Here is a 25,325-nt window from a genome sequence, read left to right on the forward strand (position 1 = left end):
TTGTAGAGTGCTAGCAGCCTTACCACAGCATCCTCCAAAAGGCTTGTTGGGTTTACATTTGCTTGAAACAGAAACTGGGAACAAAGACAGCCCATTCACTAGGTACAAGACCAGCCCTCAAGTGGACCAGAGAACAGCACTGGAGCTAACTGTGGTGGTTTTCCTGATGATCTAAGGAAGGTCGTAAGAAGTTCCCTCTACCAACTACCCCACCTCCAGTATTGTGAAGGACCCTGCAGGAGTCCACAGCAAAGGCAGTCATCAGTCACAGCAGAACAGTAGGAGCTCTTACCACTCATCCTGTCTGGCGGGTCCAATGCACCACAGTCATGTGGGGTACCACAAAAAGAACTCCACCCCAGGGCAACTGAGTCCAAATCTGGGTGTATAGTGCTGGACTTAGGTAGTTGAATAAGTTCCATGGGTCACTCTGAGGCAGCCCAATCTTCTGATTTGCATATGGAAACTATAGTCTAGTCAAATCTATGCCCATGATACCTGGATATTATTAATGGGGAAACTGAAACTCAGAAGGAGAAGGGATTTTCCCAAGTCCCAGTTGATTAATGAGGGGCAAAAATTAGGGCAGAAATCTAGGCCTCCCTGGCTCCATGACCCCTGTGAATTTCAAGTGGATATAATGAGACCTTACTAGAAGGCTTTGCTCCAAAAGCTCCCTGAGCAACCATAACCCTCTTCTTCCTTCCATGAGCAGTCCCAAGCAGAAAATTCAATTTCTATTAATTATTAACTCCCCGCCCAGGAATTTCTCTCTTTTTTCTCTTGCTAGTTCACTTTCATTTTGGCTTTGCATGATTCATGAGGTCCTGGGGACCACCAAGTATCTCTGCTGGTCTGGGAAGGGGCCTCAGGGAGCCTTCCAATGGGTCTGTGGCAGCACTGGCTGCAGAAGTTTCAAGTAGCTGCTGTTAAGGTTGAACTAAAGGAAGCACACCTGGCGGGTGTCAGATACCCATGCTTTCCACGGGCTAAGAATAAGCATCTGGATTAGAATCACCAAAGCCACTAGCACAGTCACCTTCTCCTGGTTGATGGTATATGTAAGCCTTTGTGTGGGTAACAGGGGCAGGTAATTTCTGCCTAGGGTAGGACAGGCCTGGAAAGCAGGACATGACCCCAAGGTGACTGGATTGTTGCTGTGGCACACATCTGGTACCTACTAGATGAGATGCCCTGCAATAAAGGGCAAAAGCCACATGCTTCCCACTTGGCTCCACAGCTGAATAGGTAGGGCAGGCAACTGTCCAGCTGGCACCTCCTTCCATAGTCCTGGATAAGGACGACATTCCTGCATCTTGGCCTGTGAGTCCCACCATTAGACACATCCCTTCTATGGAGCCATCAGGAGGTTCACTCCTGAGAGGTGGGGAGGCCAGCATAATTATATGAATTGAGGCTAATTTCAGAAGTGCTAGCCAGCCCTAGAGGTCCAGTATGTGGAAGGTGTGATAAAGGTTTTACCAACACAGCATCAGATGGAAATGCAGGGCATGGCTTGGATGAAGAATTGCAGTTTCCTCTAACTTTCAGTTCCAGCTCTAACTTCTGTTTCCCCTGCTGGATACCACCCCAACCGCCACCTCGTTTTCTCCATTTCCCTTCAAGGGCAAACCCAATGGCAGTGGGTAACCAGCATGCTGCTGTGGAACAAACCACAAGAATGCACTTTAGTGACTGGGGGGGGGTCCCTCTTGAACCCAATTTATTAGCATTTGGCAAAAGAAACATATGTTGTTACAAACAGGCAATGCATCTAGATATTCAGGTGTCAGTGAGGGCTAGGGTTGGAGAAGTTAACAACCCAGGTGATTTCATGATATTTCAGGGATAGAGAAGGGGAAGCTAGGGCCCATCCAGGGGCCATGCTCCCCTTTCTGCACTAAGAAAGAACTCTTACACTTGGGGTGGGGATGTACTGCAGTTTCCAATTTCTTCCCTCTGTCCCCCAGCCATTTTATTTAACATGACCTAAATATACATTCCTGGTTTCTTCCCCCCACCCACTATCCCCCACCCCATATACAGCAGGGAAGATAAGCACCAATAGTAACAGGAATAATAAAGCCCTGCCTCTCAGTAGGCCCAACTCTCACACATATACATGCCATGTGGGTTTTCTTCTTTGGAATGACTACAGGATGAAAAAGTGAGGGGTCAGGTCAGCAAGCCATCACTCTGACAGTCACTGTTCCCCTAAAGTAACACCTACATGTGAGCTGGAGCAGGGCAGGGGAGGGGAAATGGTGGTAGGGAGTTTCCCCCAAAGCAGCAAGAAGGTTCAAGGAGTTCCCTAACATCTCTTCTGAGCAGGTATCACAATCAACTGAGTTTCTGGGAAGTCCCATGCAAGGGTGTCCACAATGAGATGGAGAACTTCTGAAGGTCCAAGCATAACTGGTATCTGTCTACCCCCGTTTCTTGGGGTAAGGGGGCATGGTGGAAATGCCCTGGCCACCCCACTGGGTGGAGAATGTCCCTAAAATGCTCCTTTGGAGAAATTCAACATGACAACATAACGTGGGCACTCTGGTTTCAAAACCAAAGCACAAAACATAACCAGCAAAAAGACAGAGAGAGAAGAGAGAGAGAAATAAGAGTACTTCCAGAAGGTCTGAACTTAAGGGGGCAGGGTCTAAAAGAAAAAAAGCTATAAAATGACACAGTCTACCAGGTTCCACATGCCTGAGTCATCTGGCATTTGTCTTAGTACCTGGGCATCTTTTGCTGTCCCTATCATGGAGAAGGGGATGCACAGTGGGATACTGTGGGTAGGGAGAGGGGAAAAAGGGAGGGCCCTGGGAAATTGAGATGCCAGCCCTATTCACAGCAGCAACAATTTTTGTGTCTTCTTTGTTTGGTTTAAAACTGTAAACAGCACCACTTAAAAATAAAATATTTTAGAAAAAAATGATTGATAAACATTGTTTTCTATGAATATAAAATGCAAACAATACAAAAATAGATAATTGACTTTTGATATATATATATTAAAAACAACTCGGATGCAACATACATATGGGTAAACATGAAGTCTCCCTGCTAAAGCCCAATGCCTCCCTCTAGCAACTGGGCCCAGGAGCCAAGGGCAGGTGGGGTGGTGGCACTGGCAAGTGTGGGAAAGTCGCTGGCAGCAGGATGAGGGGAATGCACTCTGGGCATAGGAAGCTACTTCCCTCCTTAGTACAGCATGGAAGAGGAAGACAGGTGTTGACCAAAACCTTTGGCCCAGGAGGCTCATAGACTGGTGCCCAAGCTGAGTCTAGGTGAGTAGGGCAGGCCTTAACTGGGACCCACGGCAAGGCTTCCTTAAAGGTGCTAAAGAACCAAGAAACTGACAGTCCTGGGAGAGGCCTACTAGGTCTCCTTCTTCATCCAACAGTCACTGGTCCCTCAAGGACCAGTCTTATGTGGGAAATCTCAGGATCATAGCTGAGGGGCACTAGATAAGCCTGCTGGGTAGCAAGATAAAGGCAAGTCATATTTCCATTGAAGTGACATCCAAAAGCATTATTCCATGACCTTACAATGTGGACATGTTCATCTGGTCACAGCCTAAGAGGTATGGACTTGACATCGACACTTTCAGTAGTCTGGGGTATATGTGGTACCAGCCAAGCAAGCACTGGCCTATGTTTGGGGAGAGACCTGGAACTTAATTGGCTTTCCCAGTGTCACCCTGCGCTGCCATCACATGTCCCCAGCCAGGTCTTCCTTCCTCTTCTAGGCAACAGTTGGGATTCAGCCATGAACTGCCTCATTTTAGAAGGAGAGTCAAAGGAGCCTGCTTCTGCAGCCATGCGCCCTGACTGCCCCACTTCTGGTAGTAAGACTCCTGTCCCTGGGCTGACCAGGACAATGAAAGGACTTGTGGGCAACAACGCTGTCCAGACCATAAGTTGCCACTCAGTCTGACTAAGACTTGTTCTGTGGTATGTGACCTTCCAAAGCCCAATAAAGTATGCCAGTGCTACAAACTGCTCCCCTGAGTGACAGCACCCCTTGGTGCCCTCTTGTCACTGAGGGCTGCTCTCTACTGTTGGCCAAAGGCTCACCATGTACTTTTAGTCTTCCCAGATAGGCTGGTGGCCCAGTGGGCTCCAGAAGCTGGTGATGGATCTACTACCTGCAGTGGCTGGCTGTCACATACATATAGACAGGAAATTCAGCTGCCCTGAAGGACAAGCAGGGATAGAGGAGGCAAATGATGGGTTTTCTTGTGTTTTGTAAAAGCATTTGGTGAGTGTTTACTTCCTGCCAAACAGCCAAGCCAACTTCAGCCCCACCCTCCCAGGGTAGCTTTGGTGAGAGGGTAGACAGTTGGAATTTGGGTACTCCTCCCTTGGAATGCTGTGCTTGGGTGAAGGCCTTCCTCACCCTCTTTCATCCTCCAGTTCTGAAAGATGAATTTCTTCACAATACAGCCAGTCAGTGTGGAGAGGTGGTCTGGTCCCTTGAGTGGTGCCACAGATGTCATGAAAACTGCCAGTGCTTCCAGGGGTGCAGCTTCTTTTACTAGGCAGGTGTGCTCCATGTGGGGAGTGGCACTAGGGCAAACCCTGAGAAATGGTGACAAAGACCAGCACAGACACATCACCTGGCCAAGAGGCAGTTTGTCCACAAAACCACCTTGACTTCGGGGGTCAACAGCATCTGTTCCCCAGCTGAGTTGCCATATCTCAGTTATGACAAGAGCCCTGTTGACATATTAACAGGCATAGAGATTGGTGAAGAAGTGGGAGGAGGGACAGGGGCAGGGGGGCAAGGATCATATTTTGGATCAATTCATTCAGGCAAAAATGTCCCATATGCTAATTATAATAAAGAAATTTAAAAGAAGCCCTCCCAGCTTGGTGATGAATGAGAAATTGAGCCTGGAAAGATTAGCCTATTCCAACATCATCCTGACAGCAACTCTTCCCCACCAGCATTTTCAAGCTAGTTTAACATGAAAATCGTGTGGATGCAGGCAGAGGGTGTGATTCATTCTAAAAAAGGCTGAAACTGCCATCAGAGTCCTACAGCTTGGCAGAGTGAAGTCAGGTCTCAGTTCTTCCCTCTCAAGAAGTACGGTCCTTTGATGACGCTAAGGAGTTGGCTAATTGGAAGATGAAAGTTCTTTAAAGAGCCTGGATGCAGGAGCCTAGATGCCTTTGGCATCCTGTCTCTTGGGAGTGCTAGCCTGGTGCCTCTTTACAGCATCCAAATGAAGAGGTGGACAATGCTTAAGGAACTTTCTGGGTTTTTTTGAGGGGGAAGTGATTTTCCCCTCTAAAAAGCTGGGTTACTTTGAATGCTGCAGTGTCTGAAATCCTCTCTCCTGATGGCTGGGACAAATGGACCTCCATTTCCTATCCTTCACCTGCCACTCACAAAAATCCCAACCTGCATAGCCCAGCCTAACTTAGGCTGCTTCTCTTCCTGTAAGTCAATTAAAAGAATGTGTTCTTATAATGAAATTATGAAAACTTCCTTTTGAGGAAAAAGGAACCAAAATTCAGTAACATCTGCAACTCAGGTAGTTATAAGCTTAAGAGAGGAAGAAGGAAAAAAATCCTATCATTCCAGAACCCTATTTTATCTTCTGTTTGCAACTAGATGAATTTGATCAGTCCATTAAAGGGATTATCATTTTTGTCTTCAACCATGCTATGGTAGGCCAGATTAAAAAGCTCTCATCTGGTCATGGTGCCAAAACCCATAGCAATAGGTAGAGACACATGCTACTTGATCCTCTGAGGACAGCTAGCTGGGGTGAATAGATTATAGTCATCTGATATAATGGTGGCAGCTATGCCAGGACTAAAGGGAGTTAGGAGTCGGGGGGAAGGATCTGTACCATTATTTTGCATTGCTAACAGGCCCCCTATACCCAAGTGGGAGGCAGTGCAGATCTGGCTGCTCATCAGTGGTTCATCATTTGCTGGGTTGGTGGGGATTGATGGGAATATGGCAGAAAAGGAAAGTGGGAAAACAAAGGCAAAAACTCATGGGAGCTTTCCTTGGCCAAAAGGATTTTCAAGTTAAACAGCAACATCCCCCTCTGCTGCCCAGATCCTGATCCCCATTCACATGCTCAGGCCCCATGCCCCCACTCCAGAACTGATGATGACTACTCAGCTAGGTTTCCATTCACAGCAGTGGAGGAGTAGCTGGTAGGGAAAGAGGCACCTTGCTTGGCCCTATTTTTTGACAGGTCAAGGCTGGAAGCCCCATAGTGAATGGGTTGAGGCTGAGGGGGCTCAGGCCAGACCCTGGGCAGCTGGGGGATGCCATGCGTGATGCCCACAGGCTTGGCCTGGGGAAGAGGACTGGGGCTGAAGCCTCCAGCACTGGAGGAGCAACTAGGCTCATCATCAGGCAACAGCACATCTTGACGCCTGGCCCTCACACTCTTGGAGGCCTGTGGCTGGAGATTATAACAAGGGCCCATGGGCAGGGGTAGGTGCGACGGTCGAGCTAGCTGATGCCCAGACTCCCCAGGTGCCCTTGGCTCTGGCCCTGGTACTGACAGCAACATTGACACGGACACAGGAGGTACGCAATACGCTGCCTGCCTATATGGAGACTGCTGGGGACTTCTACAGGCAGGGCCTGACACTACCAGAAAAGGACAGGGAGCCCATGCAGGCCAGTCATAGGCTCCTGGAGGCTCAGTATAGATGGATACAGGACTGTCTCTGCCCCATTCTTCCTCTTCTTCTTCATCAGAATCTTCCTGCTGAACCTGAAGCTCTGACTCCATGTAGCTCTGGGCCATGTGGGAATTGGAGAGCTCCAGCTCCAGGGTCTCTGCAGTGTCAAGGGAGCGGCTCCTTCTGTTGAGGGCCATGGCAGCAGGTGGAGGTCTAGGGTGCATGCCAGACAATCCCAAATAGCGAGGGAGACTGCTCACACCCCAAGGCAAGCCTTGGTAGAACTGGCTGCGGTAGTTGTTAAAGGCATGTTTCTGGTAGTAGCCCAGCTCAAAAGCTTCTAAGGAGGCTGCAAGGTCTTCGTCATTGTGGAACTCTGGATTCTCTTCACACTTGCCTTCCCCATCCCTTTCCACATCAACAATGTCAAAGGTCACCATGGGGGGCAGCTCAGGGAGGTTTTGAGTGAAAGATGAGTCAGAGTCAGAGCTACAGGACATGCTGGAGAAGAGGTTCCCATTGCTTGTGAACTCCACAAGGGCCTGTGAGAAACTCACAGTGTCATTCCCTTCCTTCTCAATCTCTTCTTCCTCTGGCTCCTTAGGGGGTGAATAAGTAGGGTAGGCCCTCCTGGGAGATCCTCCAAAATTTGCTTCTTGCATGTCTGGCTCAAACATAGAATCACTCTGGAAAAGCTGCATCAAGCAGGTACTTTGATCTTTCTTGGAGCAAGTTCCCTCAAAACGCTTCTCCAGAGGACGGAAGTCCCTCCAGTCTGGCTCACTACTCGCAGTGGCAGGGAAAGTTGAGGTGGTTCCCCCATGGGAAGTCTGAGAGGCTCCTGATATCCCTGCTACCAAGCCCATCACTGATGGGCCCAAGGGTCTTTTCTGATACTCTATGATGGGCTTCTGTTCCTGGGCCCAGACCTCTTGGGCCTGGGTCTCCCTAGCAGAGGCCTCTTGGGGACAGGCCTCCCAGGCATAGGACTCTTGGACTTGGGCCTCCCTGATATGAGCTTCCTGGGTGTGGGTCTCTCGCCCATCCCTGGGGTGAGACTTTTGGGCACATGCTTCCTGGGCTTCAAGCTGCTCCCTCTGAAACTCCCAATACAACAACTGTTTCTGGATGGTCACTAGCCGTTCTTCCTCTGTCTCCATTGCCCCAGGTGGCCGAGAGGAAGAAAATGGCTCAAAGTTGAGGAAGGGGTCAAATATCTCAGAGCTGTGACCATGGAGGTCATAAAGGCAGTCACCCCCACATGGAGATTTCTCAATATTGTCATCCGGCTCATAGAACTCATAGAGAGCATCTCCACTGTAGCTGTCTCGAGGCAGGCAATCCCTGTGGACAAGGCTCAGGGCCTCACCTGAATCATCCTCAAATCCAGGTGTGGTAGAGTCATAATAACCCTCGTCACTATTCGGGGCAGACTCTTGCTGGTCACTCTGAGGGGTCAAAAGGTCCCCAGGGGCGAGGCCAGGATAAGACTTAACTGGGTCAAGTAGCATGTAGCTATGCTGGTCTGGGGATGTGATGGAATGGTAGTCCACATTCAGATTGTGCCTTGGGTACATCGGGGCACTTGCCCACAAATATTCTAAGTCATTATCTTCTTCCTCCTTGATTTCCTCTTCTTCTGCCTCTAATTCCATTTCCTCTTCCTCCTCTTCTTCTTCATTATCATCATCTGGCAAGGCCATCTCTTCCCCACCTCCTTGGTAGGTCACCAGACAGGAACTTCGCTTGGTTCCATCTCGGTTAGCTCTCTGGCCTCCAGAGGCCATGCTGTCTGTCATACTGTCCATGTCCTGCTCTGCTATGATGTCACCACAACCTGTCAGTGAATCAAAACTTTTCAGGGATGTGACATCCCCAAAGAGGAAGCTCAGCTGGTCCCCCACAGGACCATTGGCTGGATTCATCTTCCCTGCCACCAATTTCTCCCCTGTTTCTGGGCTGTGGGGTTCCTCTGGGCCACTGGTTTTAGGAGCAGGCTTGGGCTGCAGGAGTCCTGAGGCACAGGCCTTCATGGCTTTTTCTGGACCCTTACCAGCTATCTTCTCAGTGGCTGCTGGAGAAGGCTCTGGCGTTGAAGAAACTTTTGGCCCAGGGGCATCTTGGAGTTTGGCATTTTCTTTACTTTGGGCTTGCAGAGTCTCATCAGCATGGGGCAGAAGGGCTGAGCTCACATGCTCTGGAGTCCTGGCTCTGGCACCCTCAAGCCCCTTGGCCCTTGGCTCACTTTGGTCAGCCCTAGAGACCTTGCTCTTCCGGTGATGGCGGATACTGCTAAAAAAGCCTTTCAGGCCTTTCTTTGGCTTGGGCCCAGAGGGAGCTTTCTTAGCACCAGTTTTCTCTGTGGCTCCAGAGACAGACATCTTGCATCTAGAGCCTGTCTCCAAAGCCCCATGGGCACTCTGGGAAGTGGGTACTTCGTAAGGTGACTCAGGCAAAGGTAAGGAGAGGCCAGTTCCTTCACTGACAATATCTTCATGGCCACAGGCTGCTTCGCTCAGGCCATCGTGGGTCTTACTCTTGCTAAGACCCTTCTTGGAGCTGCCTTTGCCAGAGCCTTTGCTTCGTCCCCCTCCAAAGAAACTAGGTAGGGTACAGATGCCCTTCTTGCCACCGAACAGTTTCATGGCAGTTTTCTTCAGCATACCTGGGCCAGATGAGGGTGGCTCTAATGCTGGTCCTTCAGTCATATTAGCTGCCTTGTTCTTGGCTCCTTTCTCTGCCCCTTGGTCCTGGGTGTCCACAGAAGCTGCTGCTCCCTTGAACTGAGCAGCTTCATCCTTTTGGGTTTCCATAGTGATGGGGACAACTCAGGTATGTTCTGCTGAAAATGCAGCCTTCTGGCTTCCTGGCACTGTTACAACATCATCAGTCAGGAAGCATCACAGTTGGGTCTGGAGAAGATGAGAGAGACAAAGAAAGAGAGACAGTACTGGTGAACAAGCATCCAGGCTGGATTTGTTTCCACAGGTGTCTGTGGTTTCAGGCTTGAGTGGAACCAGAAAGAAAGAAAGGGAAAATGTAGGGAAAACAATAATATACTTCATATGTTTGGCTCACTGGGCCAGCCTTCTCTGAGCCCCAAGGCAGTGAAGCCAAACACTGAGCAACAGGCAGCCAGCACCCTTACACCCTCACCAGGTTCACTTCCCTCAGGCCACCCTAAGCTCAAGGGAGCACTGGGCAGGGGGAACTACAGATGTAAGAAAGGCTCAGTGGTGCTATTGGCTGTGGGAGGGATTAATAAAGGGGGTAGTTTAGGGACAGGCAGGAAAGGCAGGAGGGAGGTTGGCTCTATAATGCAGAATTTTTGAAAAGCATCTGGCAAAATAGGTCTTTGAGTCCTCACTGGGCACTGCAGGGTTCAGGCCTCAGTTTCACATTGGCCTGGCTCTCACTGAGATCGTGCCAGGGGCTGGGAAGAAATGTAGACCTGAAGTTTCACCTCCTCCCCACAAGCTTCCTAAATTGCCTGCCTCAAACCTTCAGAAGTACAGAGTAGGAACCTCAGAGACCCATATTCCAGAGCTGTCATCCACAATTTGTTAAACTGGCATAGTGGCCTTGGGGCAAGTCACTCTCTGGGCTTAAGTAGGCTCAATCCAAGAGGCCTAGCAATACCTCCCCCTCATAGTGGTTATGTGAGGGATAGGTCTAGGTAGACTCTCTTGACCATCCTGCTGGGAAGATGTTAGTGCAGCCCTAAGCAACGTGAACCCCCAAGCTCTCCCTTAGAACCATGAGGCAGACTCTTTCTTCATTCTTTTCATTATTTCGGCCCCCATCCAGCAACCTTTCTACAAAGGGAACTCCTTGAAAGCACTAGGACTACTCTACACAATTCTTGTTCTTGGCCTGGGAGTTAGGCTCCCAGTAGCTATTTAAATAAATAAACCTGGTTCAAGGCACACCCTTCTGGTCTAGGCTCCCAAAACCTCCAAACATCCAAATGCCACAGACTTGGAATAAAAAGGGCTAGCCACCACATGCCCAACACATGCTCCCCACCCCAGGACTGATGTACTCATTCCAGTAACTGCACCTGGTTGACAGCTGGACCAGTGATCAGCCAGCTAAAACCCAATGATCCCTCCCTGGAAAGTCCCTCATCATTGTGTCCCCTTTCTGTAGAGTAGTCACCAGCAGAGAGGGAGCTAGGGTAGAGAAGGGAGGCAGAACAGCTGCTGTAAGCCAGAGAGGGAAAGAGAAGCAAGTGCTTCTGTGATCCCTGGAGCAGCTGGGCAGCATGTCAACCCTGTGATTGGTTGCCACAGTAAGAAGACTGACACACTCTCCTGCAGTGGGGGACTAGGACCAGCACTGGGGGTGGAGACAGGCTGGCAGCTGCACTCTAAGCCTCTGACCTCATTAGAGGAACTCTCCTGGAGTCCCTGATCCTATCTTGCAAACATTAATTCTGTGCCTTGTGCTTGTTCAGCTTGGCACTTGAATTGTCAGTGTTATCCAGGCTTCCCTAAGGAGCACTCTGCATAACTTAATAGTAAACTTGGAGCAAGAAAATATCTGGTTATCCAGAAAATAAAAGAAAAGAACTCTTCTGACCCCTTCTCTGCAGAGATCTGTATTGCCATTTGCTCAGGTTAGGTTTTTTTCCTGTGTGACATATATTTATGCAACATTGCTCCAGCTCAGCCCTGCAACCAATAGCCTCACAATACACAGCACCACCCCCACCCCACAAATGCACAATCATACTTGCACACACAACCAGAGTCTTCTGCACCAGGGTCTAGTGAGAATAGGGGCCCTATCATCTCTCTGAATCCCCCACTTTCCCACACAGATGTTTTTACCTCAGCCTTATATTCCTGAGTTGTTGTCACTGTGGATTGGGCATGAGAGAGTTCGGGTGGCAGTAGCGGAGCTCTTTGTGAAACTATTCCTCTATGTGGAAATTCATGAAACAAACCTTTCCTGAACATTCAGTAATCGACAGACATTGAGCTCCTGCTGTAAGGGAGGCCAAAATGGGGGAAGCCTTTGCTTTTAGGGAGCTCCTAGACTAACATGGAGAGGGTCTTATATGTTTAACAGTCTGAAGGCACACATGATGCAGGACTTAAAAAAGTGCCCCCATTATTGTTTAAGCTGGGTGGTAGGGTATCATTCTTCATACCTTGTTATCATATCCCAGGGTAAATCTGAAGGGTAGAAAAGGACCTTCTGGACTCAGAAAAGCTGCCCTAAAGAGGAGGCAGTCAATCTGGGCCTTGTCAGACAGGAGTGGGTAGAAACGGCAATGATATAGGGGCAGAGATGGGCAAGAGTAGTAGGTGTAGCTGGGCATCAAGGAAGACCAAAAGTCAAGAGTAAAACCTTATGGGCCTAGACATCCTGTGAATCAAAGGCTAAATTTTCCTGCTGGGCTTGGAGCTGGAGTTCCTGAGGACAGAGGGATTAGGAAAATTGGATCGCAGAGGACTGCTTCCAGAACTTTGATGCTGTGGCTACAGGCGGTCCCTGTGGGCCTTCTCTTGCCCTTGCTCCTGTACTCTGTTGGGGTAGAGGCCAGCCCACTGCTTTCTACACTGTTCACTTCCCTGTCACAGGCATCTACAGTGTACTGTAGAAGGAGTCACGGGCCACAAGGCTGGGGTCCAGGCCATACCAGGGGTCCCTGAATAGGCCAAGTCACCCCCTCTGAGCCTTGGGCACTTGTGAAACACAGATCAATATAGCTCCTCTATCCCCGCCATATCCCCAGTCCACTGCAGTGGTGTGAGGTAAGATGGGATAATGGACACTAAAAGCACTTTGTAAACTGTAAGTGCAGTGCAGGTAAGAAAGACTGGCATTACTATTACTACCACTTTCCAAGTCAGATCCCAGTTCCTTAGGAAGTAGCAGACCACATGTAAAAGGCCATTATTTGGGAAAGCCATTCATTGAGGGGAGCTTGAGGGACCAGCTGCTTGGTCTATGTTGAGGAAGAGCCAGATGTGAGGGGATTTTAAAGAAATGTATGTGCACTTACACAAAACCCTCTGCTAAGAGCAGTTTAAAAAGCCCTCTCTCTCTGTGGGTGGTGGGAGTGGGTGAACTAGGAAGGGCTGTGTCCATGGGACTGAGAATCTCTTCTCCAAGCTTTAAGTCCTCCTCCTAATGAGGCCTAAAGTCATTTTTGCTGACAAGGACCAGCCTTGAAACTGTGCTGTCTCCCATCTCCCTGCATTGTTCCTCCCAGGGCCATGTACCTCCCACAGCCACTTACAGTGTCTTCTGCCTGTGGTCCCTCCAAGACAGGTAGAAGGGATCACTCATAGGTAGTAATCCCCTAGCCCAGCCCCACCTAGCCACCTCTGGCACAGGTCTCTTCTCCATACTCCTTGCTACCCCACCAGGTCTCAATGCTGTTCTTCCCTGAAGGGTTAAACTGCCTCTACTCAGGACCACAGAGTACACTGACCAGGAGAGTGAGGTGGGGCAGAAGGCAAAGGGAACAGCAAGGGACAGACTAGTTCCCCCAGTGGGTACTGGTCCCCTCATGGTTCCCCCAAGAAAGTGGTCCTGAAATGAGTAGGGCCCCTCATCCCTTAGGCTTCTCAACCTATGTGGCTAAGTTGCAGGTGGACTGGGGGGTATAGGAACTCTCTAAGGCCATTCCATTGTCCCTGTCAGAGGCTGCTTGCTGCAGCTGCTGCTATCATGGTAGGGAGTGGGCTGTAGCCATCCCCACTCCCAGGGCCAGCCTCATGCCATTCTGCGAACAATGGTAGGCTGGCTACTAGGGCAGAGTTTCTTCCTTCTCCCTTCCTTTCAAAACACAGGCAGGAGATCAGCCACCAACCTGCTGTAGAGACTCCTCTCAATGAGGAGGAAACAGCTGGAGCCTGAGCCTTGCACATTCTCCTCCCAGCCCAGTTTCCAGGGGGCCAGCTCAGCCAACTTAAAGATGGCTAAGTTCAGGGAAGAAGAAATATGTGGAGTTATGCAGTAGCTCCAGAAGCATGGCATCAACCAGTCTCCATTACCCAGACCTCCTCCAAGTGGTTTTCCTGGGGGAAAGCTCACTCTGGGCCCATCCTGTCTTTGTGCATGGGGATGGAGGGTGGGCTAAGGAAGGAGTAGTGAGGATAGGGATTCTGTCCCCCACTCCCCTTCCCACCACTAGAGAGCCAGCCAATTCTGCACTGTAATCAGCTCGGTCCCCCAGAGGAAATATAGCAAGTTCTTTCAGTATCCTCAACTGGAAAATGAGGCTATTGAGAGTGCCTACATCTTAAACCTATTGTAAGGAACAAAACCTGTGTACATAAAGTAACAAATAAAATGTATTATATAGCACAGGCTCAAAAACATAACAAGTAATTTAAAAAATATTTTATTCAAACTGTAGTTAGACAATTTCCAGCAGTAAAACTATCTCAGCGAGAGTTGAGTGGGGTGTTCCCCATGGCTCTGTGGGTCACCAAACCTCCTTGGGCCTCACTTTCTCCAAATGGTAAATGAGAGTGATTGCGTAGTTATCTCACAGAAGGCCTTAGTTGCTCTTTTAGCCAATCTTTTATATTCAGGGGCCCAAAATGTTGCCTCAAGTCAGCTACTGGCTAAGAGCTCTAGATTATCAGAGTTTCAACTCTATTCCAAGGTCAACAATTCAAACTCAGTTAAATGTACCAACATCAAATGAAATGCAAATCAACAGACATCCTTCACCCACTCGTATTTAGCAGTTTACAGAACCCTCCCCACTTCCTCAACCCCTCCCCAGCAACCCATTAATCAAGCCTGGAGAGAGAATGGTAACTCCTTATCAGGGAGAAGGAAACTTCCTTGTCTTGGTAAAAGACTTCCTAAGGTCATACCGTGGGATGGTAACAGACCCACAGTTCCCTGCCATTCTGTTGCATTGTGCTGGATCCCAATCAAAGGATGAAGGACTATGCAGGTTCCCCTCACACCTGCAACAGCCATCATCCACCCCTCCCATTGGACCCCTCTCCCAGCCCAGCTGAGCCTTCTCTGCAGCATTTCCAGCCCTCATTAGCTGCTACTGTTTTGGCCCCACCTGGCACATTCCAGAAAGCCTTCTGACTTCAGAATCCAATGGCTGCCAACCCAGCCTGTGACTGGTCTCCTCATCAGTAACCCCACCACCACTCCCAAACCACTGAACAAGTTTCTCTATTCTCCTTTTCTCTGGTAGATAAGTTTGAGAGGCCAATAAAAGGCTCAAACAGAAACCTGTCAACAGGGACAAAGACACAGAATTTGAGCTATTGTTTAAAGAAAATGACCAATGAGATGATCTGGAAATTGAACTGCCCATTTCTAAAGCCCACAGCCAAGGTCCACTCTCAAAACCATTTGTTCAGGGACCGAAAGGAGTGCTGCTTGTCTTGGTACCCCACACAGGTGGAACTGTAAAGGCTTCTGCGAGAGACACCTCAAGTTACCTCTGCAACCACCCCTCCCCTAATTCACAGCCTTCTGTTGAGGGACACCTCCTCAAAAGCGGGCATCCCACCCACTCTGCATGACAACACAGATCCCAAAGTGGGCTGTCTCACCTCTGCTCCTATTCCCATCCCTCACCAGCCCCTCAATTGAATTGTTAATATACTCAACCTTGGGTAATTCATTCTGGAAGGGCTCAGTCAGTCTGTTCATCCCCCTCAAATGGACCCTCCTTTGTCTAGTATCACTTCATCTATCACTGAGCAAACAACGTTGGTTCAACTGAATTCTAATTCAGCTGGAGTTTGTTAGCCTAATACTAAAAGGCTGGCTTCACCCCTTTATAGGCTGTGGGGTTTGAGAAAGTAATCTAACTTCTCTGAGACTCAAATGACTTATGTGTAAATGCTACCTACTATGCGGGATCATGTTAGTGTAAGGGTGGAGGCCTCAGAGGGAGGGGTGAGCACGTCGGACGACCTCAGCCCTAAAGAGACCAACAGATTCCAGTCTGATGACATGCCAAAATCCCCAGGTACTGCCCCCTCCCAACCTGGAAAAGGTGCCTTAGGCTAGCCAATCCTTGTGCCGCTGTAAACCTATGCTCTCCCTCCCCTTAACTTTTTAAAAACTTGCTGCCTGCCCTGCTGGGTATGACTTCTCCAGCCTGTGATTAACCAGACTGGTGAACATTGCCCAGGATTACACCCTATTGAACTTTTGGCTCCTTTGTAGCCTCCTCACCTGGTTATTTCAACTCAGTTTTACCTTACAGCTGGTGCTGAAACCCGGGAAGGAGATAAGGTGTGGAGCTCCAGCCGGCCACCGGCAGCTCCCATCCCTCCTTCCCAGATGCAGGACCGTGTCACCTACTCTCAGCACCTCGGATGGCAATTCGGTGAGTCCCTCCTTTCTCCTGGTCTGTTTTTCAAGTCCTGTCTCCACCTGATTCAAAATTGTACCATTAAGCCTGTCCTGGTCTCAAGATAGAGGAGATGTTCTCATCCGGGCTCCCAGATCTCCGGGGAAGTGCCAGGCACTTCCCTGTCTCCTCCTAACCTGAGCGAGTTTGGGACACTGGGCTCACCAGTTTAGGGGCTCTGGGAAATGGGTAACAGACATGGGGAACCAGTCCTCTAAATCAGAGGCTCAGACCCTTCTGCAGTGTCCCACATCCAATCTGGTGACCCTAGATAAAGTAGAGGAGATCTGTAAATGGAAACTAGTCTGACTCGGTTCTCAGACTTGGCCCCAGTATCCTCTAGACAATCAATCTCACTGGCCCTTGGAGGGAACTTTTGATTTTAGCCTCCTCACTGACCTAACTAATTTCTGTCACCAAACTGGGAAGTGGTCTGAAGTCCCATATGTCCAGGCCTTTTGGACACTGCACTCCCACCCAGACTTTTATGTTAAGTGTTCAATGACCCAGGTTCTCCTGGCCTGATCTCCAGTTAAAGATTGTCAGCCTCTTACTCTGCCCAGTCCTTCCTCCTTTTCAGATTCACCAGAGGACCTCAGTCGTCCGCCTCCCTCAGCTGGTAATCCTCTCCCCCTCTCTCTGCCGCCATCTTTTAGTCTTTTGTCTTCACCTGCGTCACCGCCATCTTTAAGTCCTTTGTCTTCACCCGCATCACTGCCATCTTTTAAGTTCTTTGTCCTCACACGTGTCACCGCCATCTTTAAGTTCTTTGTTCTCACACGTGTCGCCACCATCTTTAGGTCCTATATTCTCAACCATGCCGTCTTCCTGCTCCTCTCCTCTTCCGGTGTCTGCGCCACCCCCTCCCCCTCTCCTTCCACCTTCACCGCCCTCTTTCCCCACTGGAACAGGCTCCTCCCTGCTCCGGTTCCGGAAGCCAAGGACAAGACTCCTCCTAGCACAGACCTGCCTCCTTTCTCCTGACCTTACACCCCTGGCCACACCCACCATTTTGTAAGTGGTCTGGCATGGTTGTTGGGAGTGGGCGGGCTGGGTGTGGCAAGTGAACATCTTAATAGTTGTGTGTTGCAGTGTGTGTGCCTGCCTGCAGCCTGGGAATTTTTGTGGTGACCTAGAATCTTGAAGTTTTGCTAAGTTAAGGAGACATATTTTGTGCTTAGAGATTATGCTGTAGAGATTGTGCTTAGAGATTATGGTTTCAAGAATTATAAAGTGTGTTCATAAATTTGTTAATCTACAGAATGCTAGTGCAATAGTTTACAATAGCCCACTTCTCAGTGTTCACTGAAAATTAAAGTTAGTTCTAAGGTCTAATTAAAGCTACTTAAAGAAGAAAACATCTCTACTTGTTAAAAAAGATGTGTTTTAATAAGAGAAAGTATAAAGAATGGAAATTAATTTTGTGGAGAGTAAAAGAGGGTAATTGTTCTAAAGTACAGCTATTTATTTAAAGAGGGAGAACACTGAATGTAAAAGGAAAGTTGTAGAAAGCTTGTAGAAGAATTTAATATGGCCATGCTATATAAAATTAAAGCAAATGAGTCTCGGTATCAAGTACACAGCAAAATTAATATTTTTTTTTCAGTTAAAAAGACAAAGTTTTCTTAACTGTTAGTCTGCTCTTAATGTTGAAAGATTGCAAAAGGTTCTCTAATTGTTTTATCAAAGCAGTTTATCATGCTTAAAGTCTCAGTGACTTGTCTGAGTATTTAAGATAATGAGATCTTAGGATGAAAAGGTCGAAAAGCTAAGCTTTGCTAATAACTGTGTAACCTTCTGTATTTGCCTTAGGTAAGTGCCTTAAAAACTTCTAACAGCTTCCCAAAATCAAATTCAAAAAGGTGCTTTTACCTCTAGTTAACTCTAATATTTTCCAGAGGACCCCTGGAACATGTCAGAGGAACTTTTTCTCATTGGAGAAAGCATTTGGCTAATTTGGCTTATTTATCTGATATATAATTACCTGCTTAATTACCTAGAAAGCACTGTCAAAGGGAATGATGCTAAACTTTGTTACTGAAAGTTTTGTTACAGAAATATCCAAATTTCCTTATGTCAACTGTCTTACAGTAAGCTCTCATTATATCTTTAACCATTGTCATTTGTAAGTCTTTTGTCATTTATAGTCACTGTTTTATTACTCCCAAACTAGTAAAGAACTAGATTTCAGCAGAACAGGTATTAGTTACATAAGACATAAGATGTAAGTTAAAAAAGGCAGAAGAGGGGCCCCAGACTCCACTCTGTGACCTGGTAACCATGGCCTTTAAAGTCTTTTAATACCTGTGATGAAGAACATGAGAGGAGGTAAGCATCCCAAACCTGAGCTCTCGCGGCAGCCCTATGGCCAGCAGGACAGGGGTCTCATCACACCAAAGACTGGTCCGATGCTTGTGACCCTCTGGGATCTTGCTTCTGGTGCAGCCAGGAAAGGCACTGGGCAAACAGATGTCCCAACCCGACCAATAAGCTGACCAAACTCTGCCCAGTTTGTGGTAAGAGAGGTCATTGGAAAGTAGAGTGCCTGATTGGGGAAGGTTGTCCCCCCGTGACAGAGTCTCGCTGGAGGCAGGCCCCACCTGAGGGACTCCCCTCCAGACCTGCTCAGCCTACTTGAAGACCGAAGCTGCTTAGACTCGAACACCCCTATCACCCTTGCCAAGCCCAGGGCCATGCTGTAGGTAGCAGGCAAGTCCATCTCCTTTTTGGTGGACATGGGGGCTACCTACTTTGTTTTACCTTCCTTTCACAGGCATTTACATCCTTCCCAGGTCTCGGTCGTGGGGGTCACGGGAGTCCCCTCTAAGCCTCTGGAGACAGGTCCAGTAGCCTGCACATTTGAGGGCCATCCTCTTACCCAGTCATTTCTAGTCATCCTGTCCTGTCCCAACCCTTTGTTAGGGAGGGATCTCCTCTCCAAGCTTGGTGCCTCTATCTCCCTGCCGCTTAGTCATCCCCAACCGAGTTCACTCATTGCTTTAGCCAGCATAAGTTGTAGCCCTGAGGCCTCCACGGACACTCCTGTACCATCGACCAGTGTTAACCCAATAGTCTGGGACACCTCTACTCCAGTAGTGGTGAGCCATCATGCTCCGGTCCTCATCCACCTCAAGGAACCATCCTCCTTTCCTTCTAGGCCCCAATTTCCTATTTCCCAAGCCCATCGCAAGGGCATCCAACCTATCATTAACCATCTTCTTTCCCAAAGGCTTCTGGTGCTGACTAATTCTCCCTATAACACTCCCATCCTTCCAGTCAAGAAGCCATCAGGGCCTACCAGCTTGTTCAGGGCCTGTGGATAATCACTGAGGCTGTGGTCCCTCTTCACCCAGTCGTCCCTAACCCTTATACTCTCTTATCTCAGGTTCCTCCAGACACCTCTCCTACCTACCTTACTCCTCACTCCTAAGACATCTCCTCAGGGAACACGCAGACCAGTCCCTGCCTCAACCCACCTCCCCCTCTGATCCAGGAATCATGGAAGTTCTACAGCCAGGAGACGAAGTCCTTCTTAAAGAACTCCAACCTCGGTCACTCCACCCATGGTGGATGGGACCATACATGGTGATCCTTACCACTCCCACGGCTGCCAAGCTATTGGGATACTCCCCATGGTACCACATCTCCAAGCTCAAACGAGCACCCAGTCATGATAGGTGGAGCTCTAGAGAGACAGGGCCCCTCCATTTGCACCTTACTTGCACTAGTGCTGGCCACAACAACCCATCCGGCTCTACCAAACTGGGTCTGTAACATATGTGTCACATCAGGTATGCTCCAACTACACCAATGGGTCCCCAAGACATGTTACTTTCAAAAGATATCTTGTCAGTGGGGAGACCAATTGTACTGGGCTGCTATAATGTTAAGAGATTTCCAAACTGGCTGCCCAGGAGGAGCTGGAAAGACCATTTGCTGGGTACGAGACCCTCCACCAAATCCCCAAGGAAAGATACCCCCTTGTCCCACCCAATGCTCATCTTTCCATTCTTTCATCCAGTCTGCCTGCTACAAACAAGACTCAGCCTGTCTCTCATCATCCGGACAACAGTACTGGATGGGGCAAAGCCTGGGTAATCATGCTAGATATATCTGTCCTGAGAGATGAGGACAACATATCTGCTGGAACCTCTGGGCACCAATAGAGAGGTTGGACAGTAGAAGTGCACAAGACCATGCTGGTACATCAGTAATCACCCATTCCTTCCAAGCCTCCTCCGGCCTCCCACCAGCCTCAACCCTGGCCACGCCACCCCTCCTCAGCCGGAAGTACCCAGATCCAGTTGGTGCCCATTATAACCAAAAGGCTGGAATGTAAGGCTGGAGGCACCAGAGGGAGGGGTGAGCACGTCGGACAACCTCAGCCCTAAAGAGACCAACAGATTCCGGTCTGATGACGTGCCAAAATCCCTGGGTGCTGCCCCCTCCCAACCTGGAAAAGGTGCCTTAGGCTAGCCAATCCTCACACCACTATAAACCTATGCTCTCCCTCCCCCTAACTTCTTTAAAAACTCACTGCCTGCCCTGCTGGGCAGGACTTCTCTGGCCTGTGACTAAACAGACCGGTGAACATCACCCGGGATTGCACCCTATTAAACTTTTGGCTTCTTTGTAGCCTCCTTGCCTGGTTATTTCGGCTCAATTTTACCTTACAGTAAGGATTAGAGTTGATAAGTGGAAAGGGTAAAGAGCTCACTAGGTACTAAGCAGATGCTCAATAAACTGCCCTTGTGATACACCTTCTCCATTCCAGTTCCTCAGCTGCTACCCAATGTCCTTTGGAGATGACACAAGTGCCTTAGCTGAGCTCCCTCTGGTCCTTCCCTGCTGCAATACTGAAATACCACCCCTGCCTCTCCACTTCCATCTCATCCATCCTGTACATCCCTGATTCATTTTCTTACAACCTTAATTCCACATCACTCCTCTATTTACCAAATTATTCTGCAATGCCTACAGAATCAGGCCCAAACCCCTTTTCCTGACCTTCAAGATTTGCTTTCTCTGCATGTGCCTTGCACGTTTCTCTGTCTCACTTCTCTGACCCTCAGCCCTAGCCTCAAATTCACAGGGGTTTCTCCAGTCTGGGAGAAGTGGTCATGCAGACCCTGCCTCTTCCTGAAAATAAGCTTTCCTGGTGAGGCTTCCTGATGCCCGTTTTCTCCTCACGCTGCTGAAGTTTGCTGTCCAACTTGCTTGGAACAACAGAGGTTCAGAAAGCTACTTACTTGCCACTCCCCTCTCATGCTCCCAAACCTTCTTAGAGAGAATGTATCCCAGGTGGATATCATGCCTGTGTAGCAAGGCTTTCACTATACTACTACTAACCCAGTAACGGTGAGATTGGAGACAGATGCCACCTGCCCCCACCCCCATTCAGGTGAACAAGAGAGGAGCTAATTAACCCAGGGAAACAACATGTGACAAGGCAGCGAAGTAAAGCCTGCAGAAGGACAACTGGGACAAGTGAACAATGGAGACCGCTTACTTCCTCAGGTATCCACTCCCTTATACACCATACCCTCTGTCTTGCCAGTGGGTTTCAGCCCCAGGCAAGTTTGCTATGGAATCAATGTGACCAAAGAAAATTGACAGCAGAATGCTCTTCAGGGTGAAAGGGTTATACCCAACTTTATTTCCAGGTGGCAGGTCAGTCACTAGAATCCCATTTACTCAGAGCGAGTCTGCATGCAGCAAGCCAGTCTCTGCCTCTGGGCCCCTCTGTCCACACAGCTGTCCTCTGGGATTCTCTGCACAGCTGTCCTGCACAGCCATCCCCCAGCCATCCTCCGGGCCTCTCTTTCAAAGTCGTCCCGCACAGCTGTCCCACACAGTCATCCCACACAGCCGTCCTCCAGGCCTCTCTGCACAGTCGACCCACACAGCCATCCTTTGGGCCTCTGTCCTCGGCGCTGGCACCACTCCAGCCTTTGCTCTGTTCTCCTGCAGCCTTGAAGCCCTGCCGTGGTGTCATGCCCAGAGCACTTGGCAGGGCTCTTTCTATAGAGTCAACAGCCATGTATTGCCCACAGGTGTTCAGTGAGCTAGTCAACCATGGCCAGGTGAGAATCCTGGCCACAGGAACTCTCATTTTATCCACACTTCCACCCCTCCAGGATTCTCTCCTCTCAATCTCTGTGCCCTTAGTCCTCTGCAAAAGTCCCTGTGCAAGGAAGATCAAACATTGTTTTCCAGCCTCTCCAGCAAAAAGTCTTGCAGACACACAGGCCGGACTTGTGGCTCTGTCTCTGACCTCTTTGGTCTTAATGGCTGGAACTGCTGCTTTGGTTTCAGTTGTTGCCATAGCTCCAGTAAGATCCTATTTGGCTTCCCGTCTAATATCTTTCCATCTACTCCTGCCCATATTAAATCAACCCACATCTGGGTCCTCATAACCCTCACGAGGCCCCTCAAATTCCTCCTGTGAGTAACTTCTTATTTCTTTCTGGGTTCTCATTGCTTCAGCTACTGTATGTGTCACCTTGCATTTTGTAATCACTGCCTCAAGGCAGGCTGCACTGTCAGGGAAGACAGCTTTCCCATCTCTGATCCTGACAGAACAATTCCATCCACCCCTAAGTCCCACAGCCACCGGCTCAGCCTGAGTATAGGGGTGGAGCACAGAGTGCTTCTCTCCTTGGGGAACTTGCAGCTGCTGGGTCTTTATTTTCTTTACAACCACTTGGCATGCTTTCAATACAGGAGGGGCCAGTGCCTCTGGCACCACCCCTTCATTCTTCCCCAGCTCCTCCATTTCTGGGGCTCATGGCACCTTTCTCTCCAGTCCCCCAAGTGCCTCCTCTGCTACAGTGCCTTGCAACAATGCTAGCTCAGTCTTCAGAAGCTCTCTTACCTTCACCTCAATGCTTCGCAGCTGACGTTCTCCTGCCACCTCTGCCTGTCTTCTCTCAGTTCTTCTTTTTCCTTGATGGCCTCTTCCTCCTTCAGAACATCTGGTAGCGCTGCTGTCTCATCTCCAATGGTACCTTGCTGCCGGCGCTCTCTTGCTGCCTCCTCCTGCATCAAGGCCATCTCCTTCCTCAAGGAATCCACAGAAGTTTGCAGCTTGTGTTCTCATGCTGCCATTTCTTGGGTCTCCTCTGTGAGAAGCAGCCAAACCACAGTCCCCGCTGCCTCATGGGCACTCTGCTTCTCAAAGGATCTGCTTACTATACCAAGGGCCACCCCTACTGCCTCAGGTGTCACCTCCACTTGCCTCCAGTCCTGGGGTGGTGCCTAGTCCTCTAGGAGGCAAGCCACCTCAGACCACATACCCACTGGGGAACGATCCACTGTCTCCCTATTCACACGGGCAGTCCGCTGAAGCACCCCTCCCATAACGGCAGCCTGTCTTTTTCCTTGGTCAACAATGAACCTTGCCGACTTTCACCAATTGTCTTGCCAGTGGGTTTCAGCTCCAGGCAAGTTTGCTATGGATTCAATGTGACCAAAGACAATTGACAGCAGAACGCTCTTTGGGGTGAAAGGGTTATATGCAACTTTATTTCCAGGTGGCAGGTCAGTCACTAGAACCCCATTCACTCAGAGCGAGTCTGTATGTAGCAAGCCAGTCTCTGCATCTGGGCCCCTCTGTCCGTACAGCTGTTCTCTGGGCTTCTCTGCACAGCTGTCCCACACAGCTGTCCTCTGGGCCTCTCTGCGCAGTCATCCTGCATGGCCGTCCTCTGGGCCTCTGTCCTCGACGCTGCCACCACTCCAGCCTCTGCTCTCCTGCAGCTTGCAGTCCTGCCATCATGTCACGCCCTAAGCACTGGGTGAAGCTCTTTATATAGAGTCAACATCCATGTATTGCCCACAGGTGTGCAATGAGCTAGTCAACCATGGCCAGGTGAGAATCCTGGCCACAGGAACTCTCATTTTATCCACACCCTCTGTGAGAGGACAGGTAAGGAAACTGAGGCTTGGAAGGGGATCAAAATCAGTGTTCTTAGGGGAAGAAGCTTTGAACTGGGGGTCAGAAGCTTTGTGCTCCTGTGTAACCTTAGGTAAATACCTTTCCTGTTCTGGGCCTGTTTCCCCATCTAGAAATAAGAGATCGGACCACGGGGTCCACTTGCCTCACACTGAATGAGAATCTGGGGGAAGGGTAGCCCTGTGCTCAGTTTACTAGGGCTGCTGAGTCAGAAGGCATGGTGGGGCATGTGATTTTGGGGGTGCACTGCAACTCAGACATTCTTCAAGCCTCCCACCTTCAAACCCACCCAATATTTCAGTCTTTCAAAATGGCACTAGGCCTTTCCTATATGTCCAGGGGGCAGGGACCAGAATTGGCCTGGCCCAGCCCTCTCTCCCCTTAGAATGCTACAGCCCCCAGCAAGGAGGGCCAAGGAGTGCTGGCTGGAGAAGGGGGGTTAGTATCTGCTTGGAAGCCCAGCAGGGGGAAAAAAACCTGTATGCGATGAAAGAACTAAAGGTTGTGCACCAAGAAATTCAGATCAAAATTCACAAAGGCTCTTGCAGCACCAGTGTGCCTGCCTGTGACTCCACCAAGCCCCCTCGGGCCATTGTCCATATTATCCCGTAATCTCCAGAGGGTAGGCGCTGGGGAGTAATGCACCTTCATTCATCTGGCACCTGCACCTCTGCAGTGGTTCTGGTTTCCCTGTCTGCTTGCTGAAGATACATTTATACATGTACAGGTTTGAAAGATAACACCAGAGAGATGAAAGTCTCTGATTATTTAATTCAGAGAACAGAAGGCAGGGGTAGGAGAGACTGTGTAGTGTCCATGAAATCTCCAATAGATTGTTAAGCAGAAGAGCAATGGTGGGGTCAGCTTCTCCTAACCTTTTCCCCCAACACACTCTCTCTCTCTCTCTCTCTCTCTCTCTCTCTCTCTCTCTCTCTCTCTCTCTCTCTGTTTAAGTATAGCATGAGGATCTCAGAGAAAGAAGTTTCTGGTGGTGAGATGGGTGATCCAGGAATGAGTGACCCAGTGAGGCTATCAAATGCCTCCTCTGGGGACTTTACCTTGTAACCTAGTTTAAACTGATAGAATTAACATTGGGCATGCCTTCTAGCCTCAAGTAGCCTATCTCCTTCTTTGGTTCTACAAGCAAGCCAGGTTTGCTCCTATTTCTCTCATTCCCTTATTCCCCTGGACCAGTGGAGTGGGGCTGTTCCCTTACCACTACACACACACTTTCTGAGAGTGTAAATGTAGCAATCGATGAATTTTTAACACCTCCACTATACTGGGAGAGAATCATTGGATCTCCAACTTCTTCCAATTACCTCCATTTTCTCTGAAACTTTCAGTCCCTGACAGGCTG

General features: G+C 49.2%; 1 protein-coding gene across 8 annotated transcripts in view; it reads right to left on the reverse strand.

Annotated features, from left to right (window-relative positions):
• Positions 1 to 25,325, reverse strand: part of AMER1 (APC membrane recruitment protein 1) — a 176,748-nt gene that overhangs the window by 147,976 nt on the left and 3,447 nt on the right. For 4 of the 8 annotated variants that reach the window (XR_012127297.1, XR_012127296.1, XR_012127298.1 and 1 more), the window contains exon 2: positions 4,396 to 9,565. The exons of 2 other annotated variants lie outside the window; for them this stretch is intronic. Coding sequence is in view for 1 of the 6 variants with exons in the window: in XM_017676088.3 (XP_017531577.3) it covers positions 6,131 to 9,466 (3,336 nt within the window). In the remaining 5 variants the exon portion in view is untranslated. Of the gene's footprint in view, positions 1 to 27; positions 9,566 to 16,681; positions 16,908 to 25,325 lie in introns of those variants that run through there. 2 more of the 8 variants (XR_012127299.1, XM_017676088.3) reach the window with 2 other exon arrangements.

This window comes from Manis javanica, chromosome X (genome assembly GCF_040802235.1).
Source record: "Manis javanica isolate MJ-LG chromosome X, MJ_LKY, whole genome shotgun sequence".
In the NCBI taxonomy this organism is placed as follows: Eukaryota; Metazoa; Chordata; class Mammalia; order Pholidota; family Manidae; genus Manis; species Manis javanica.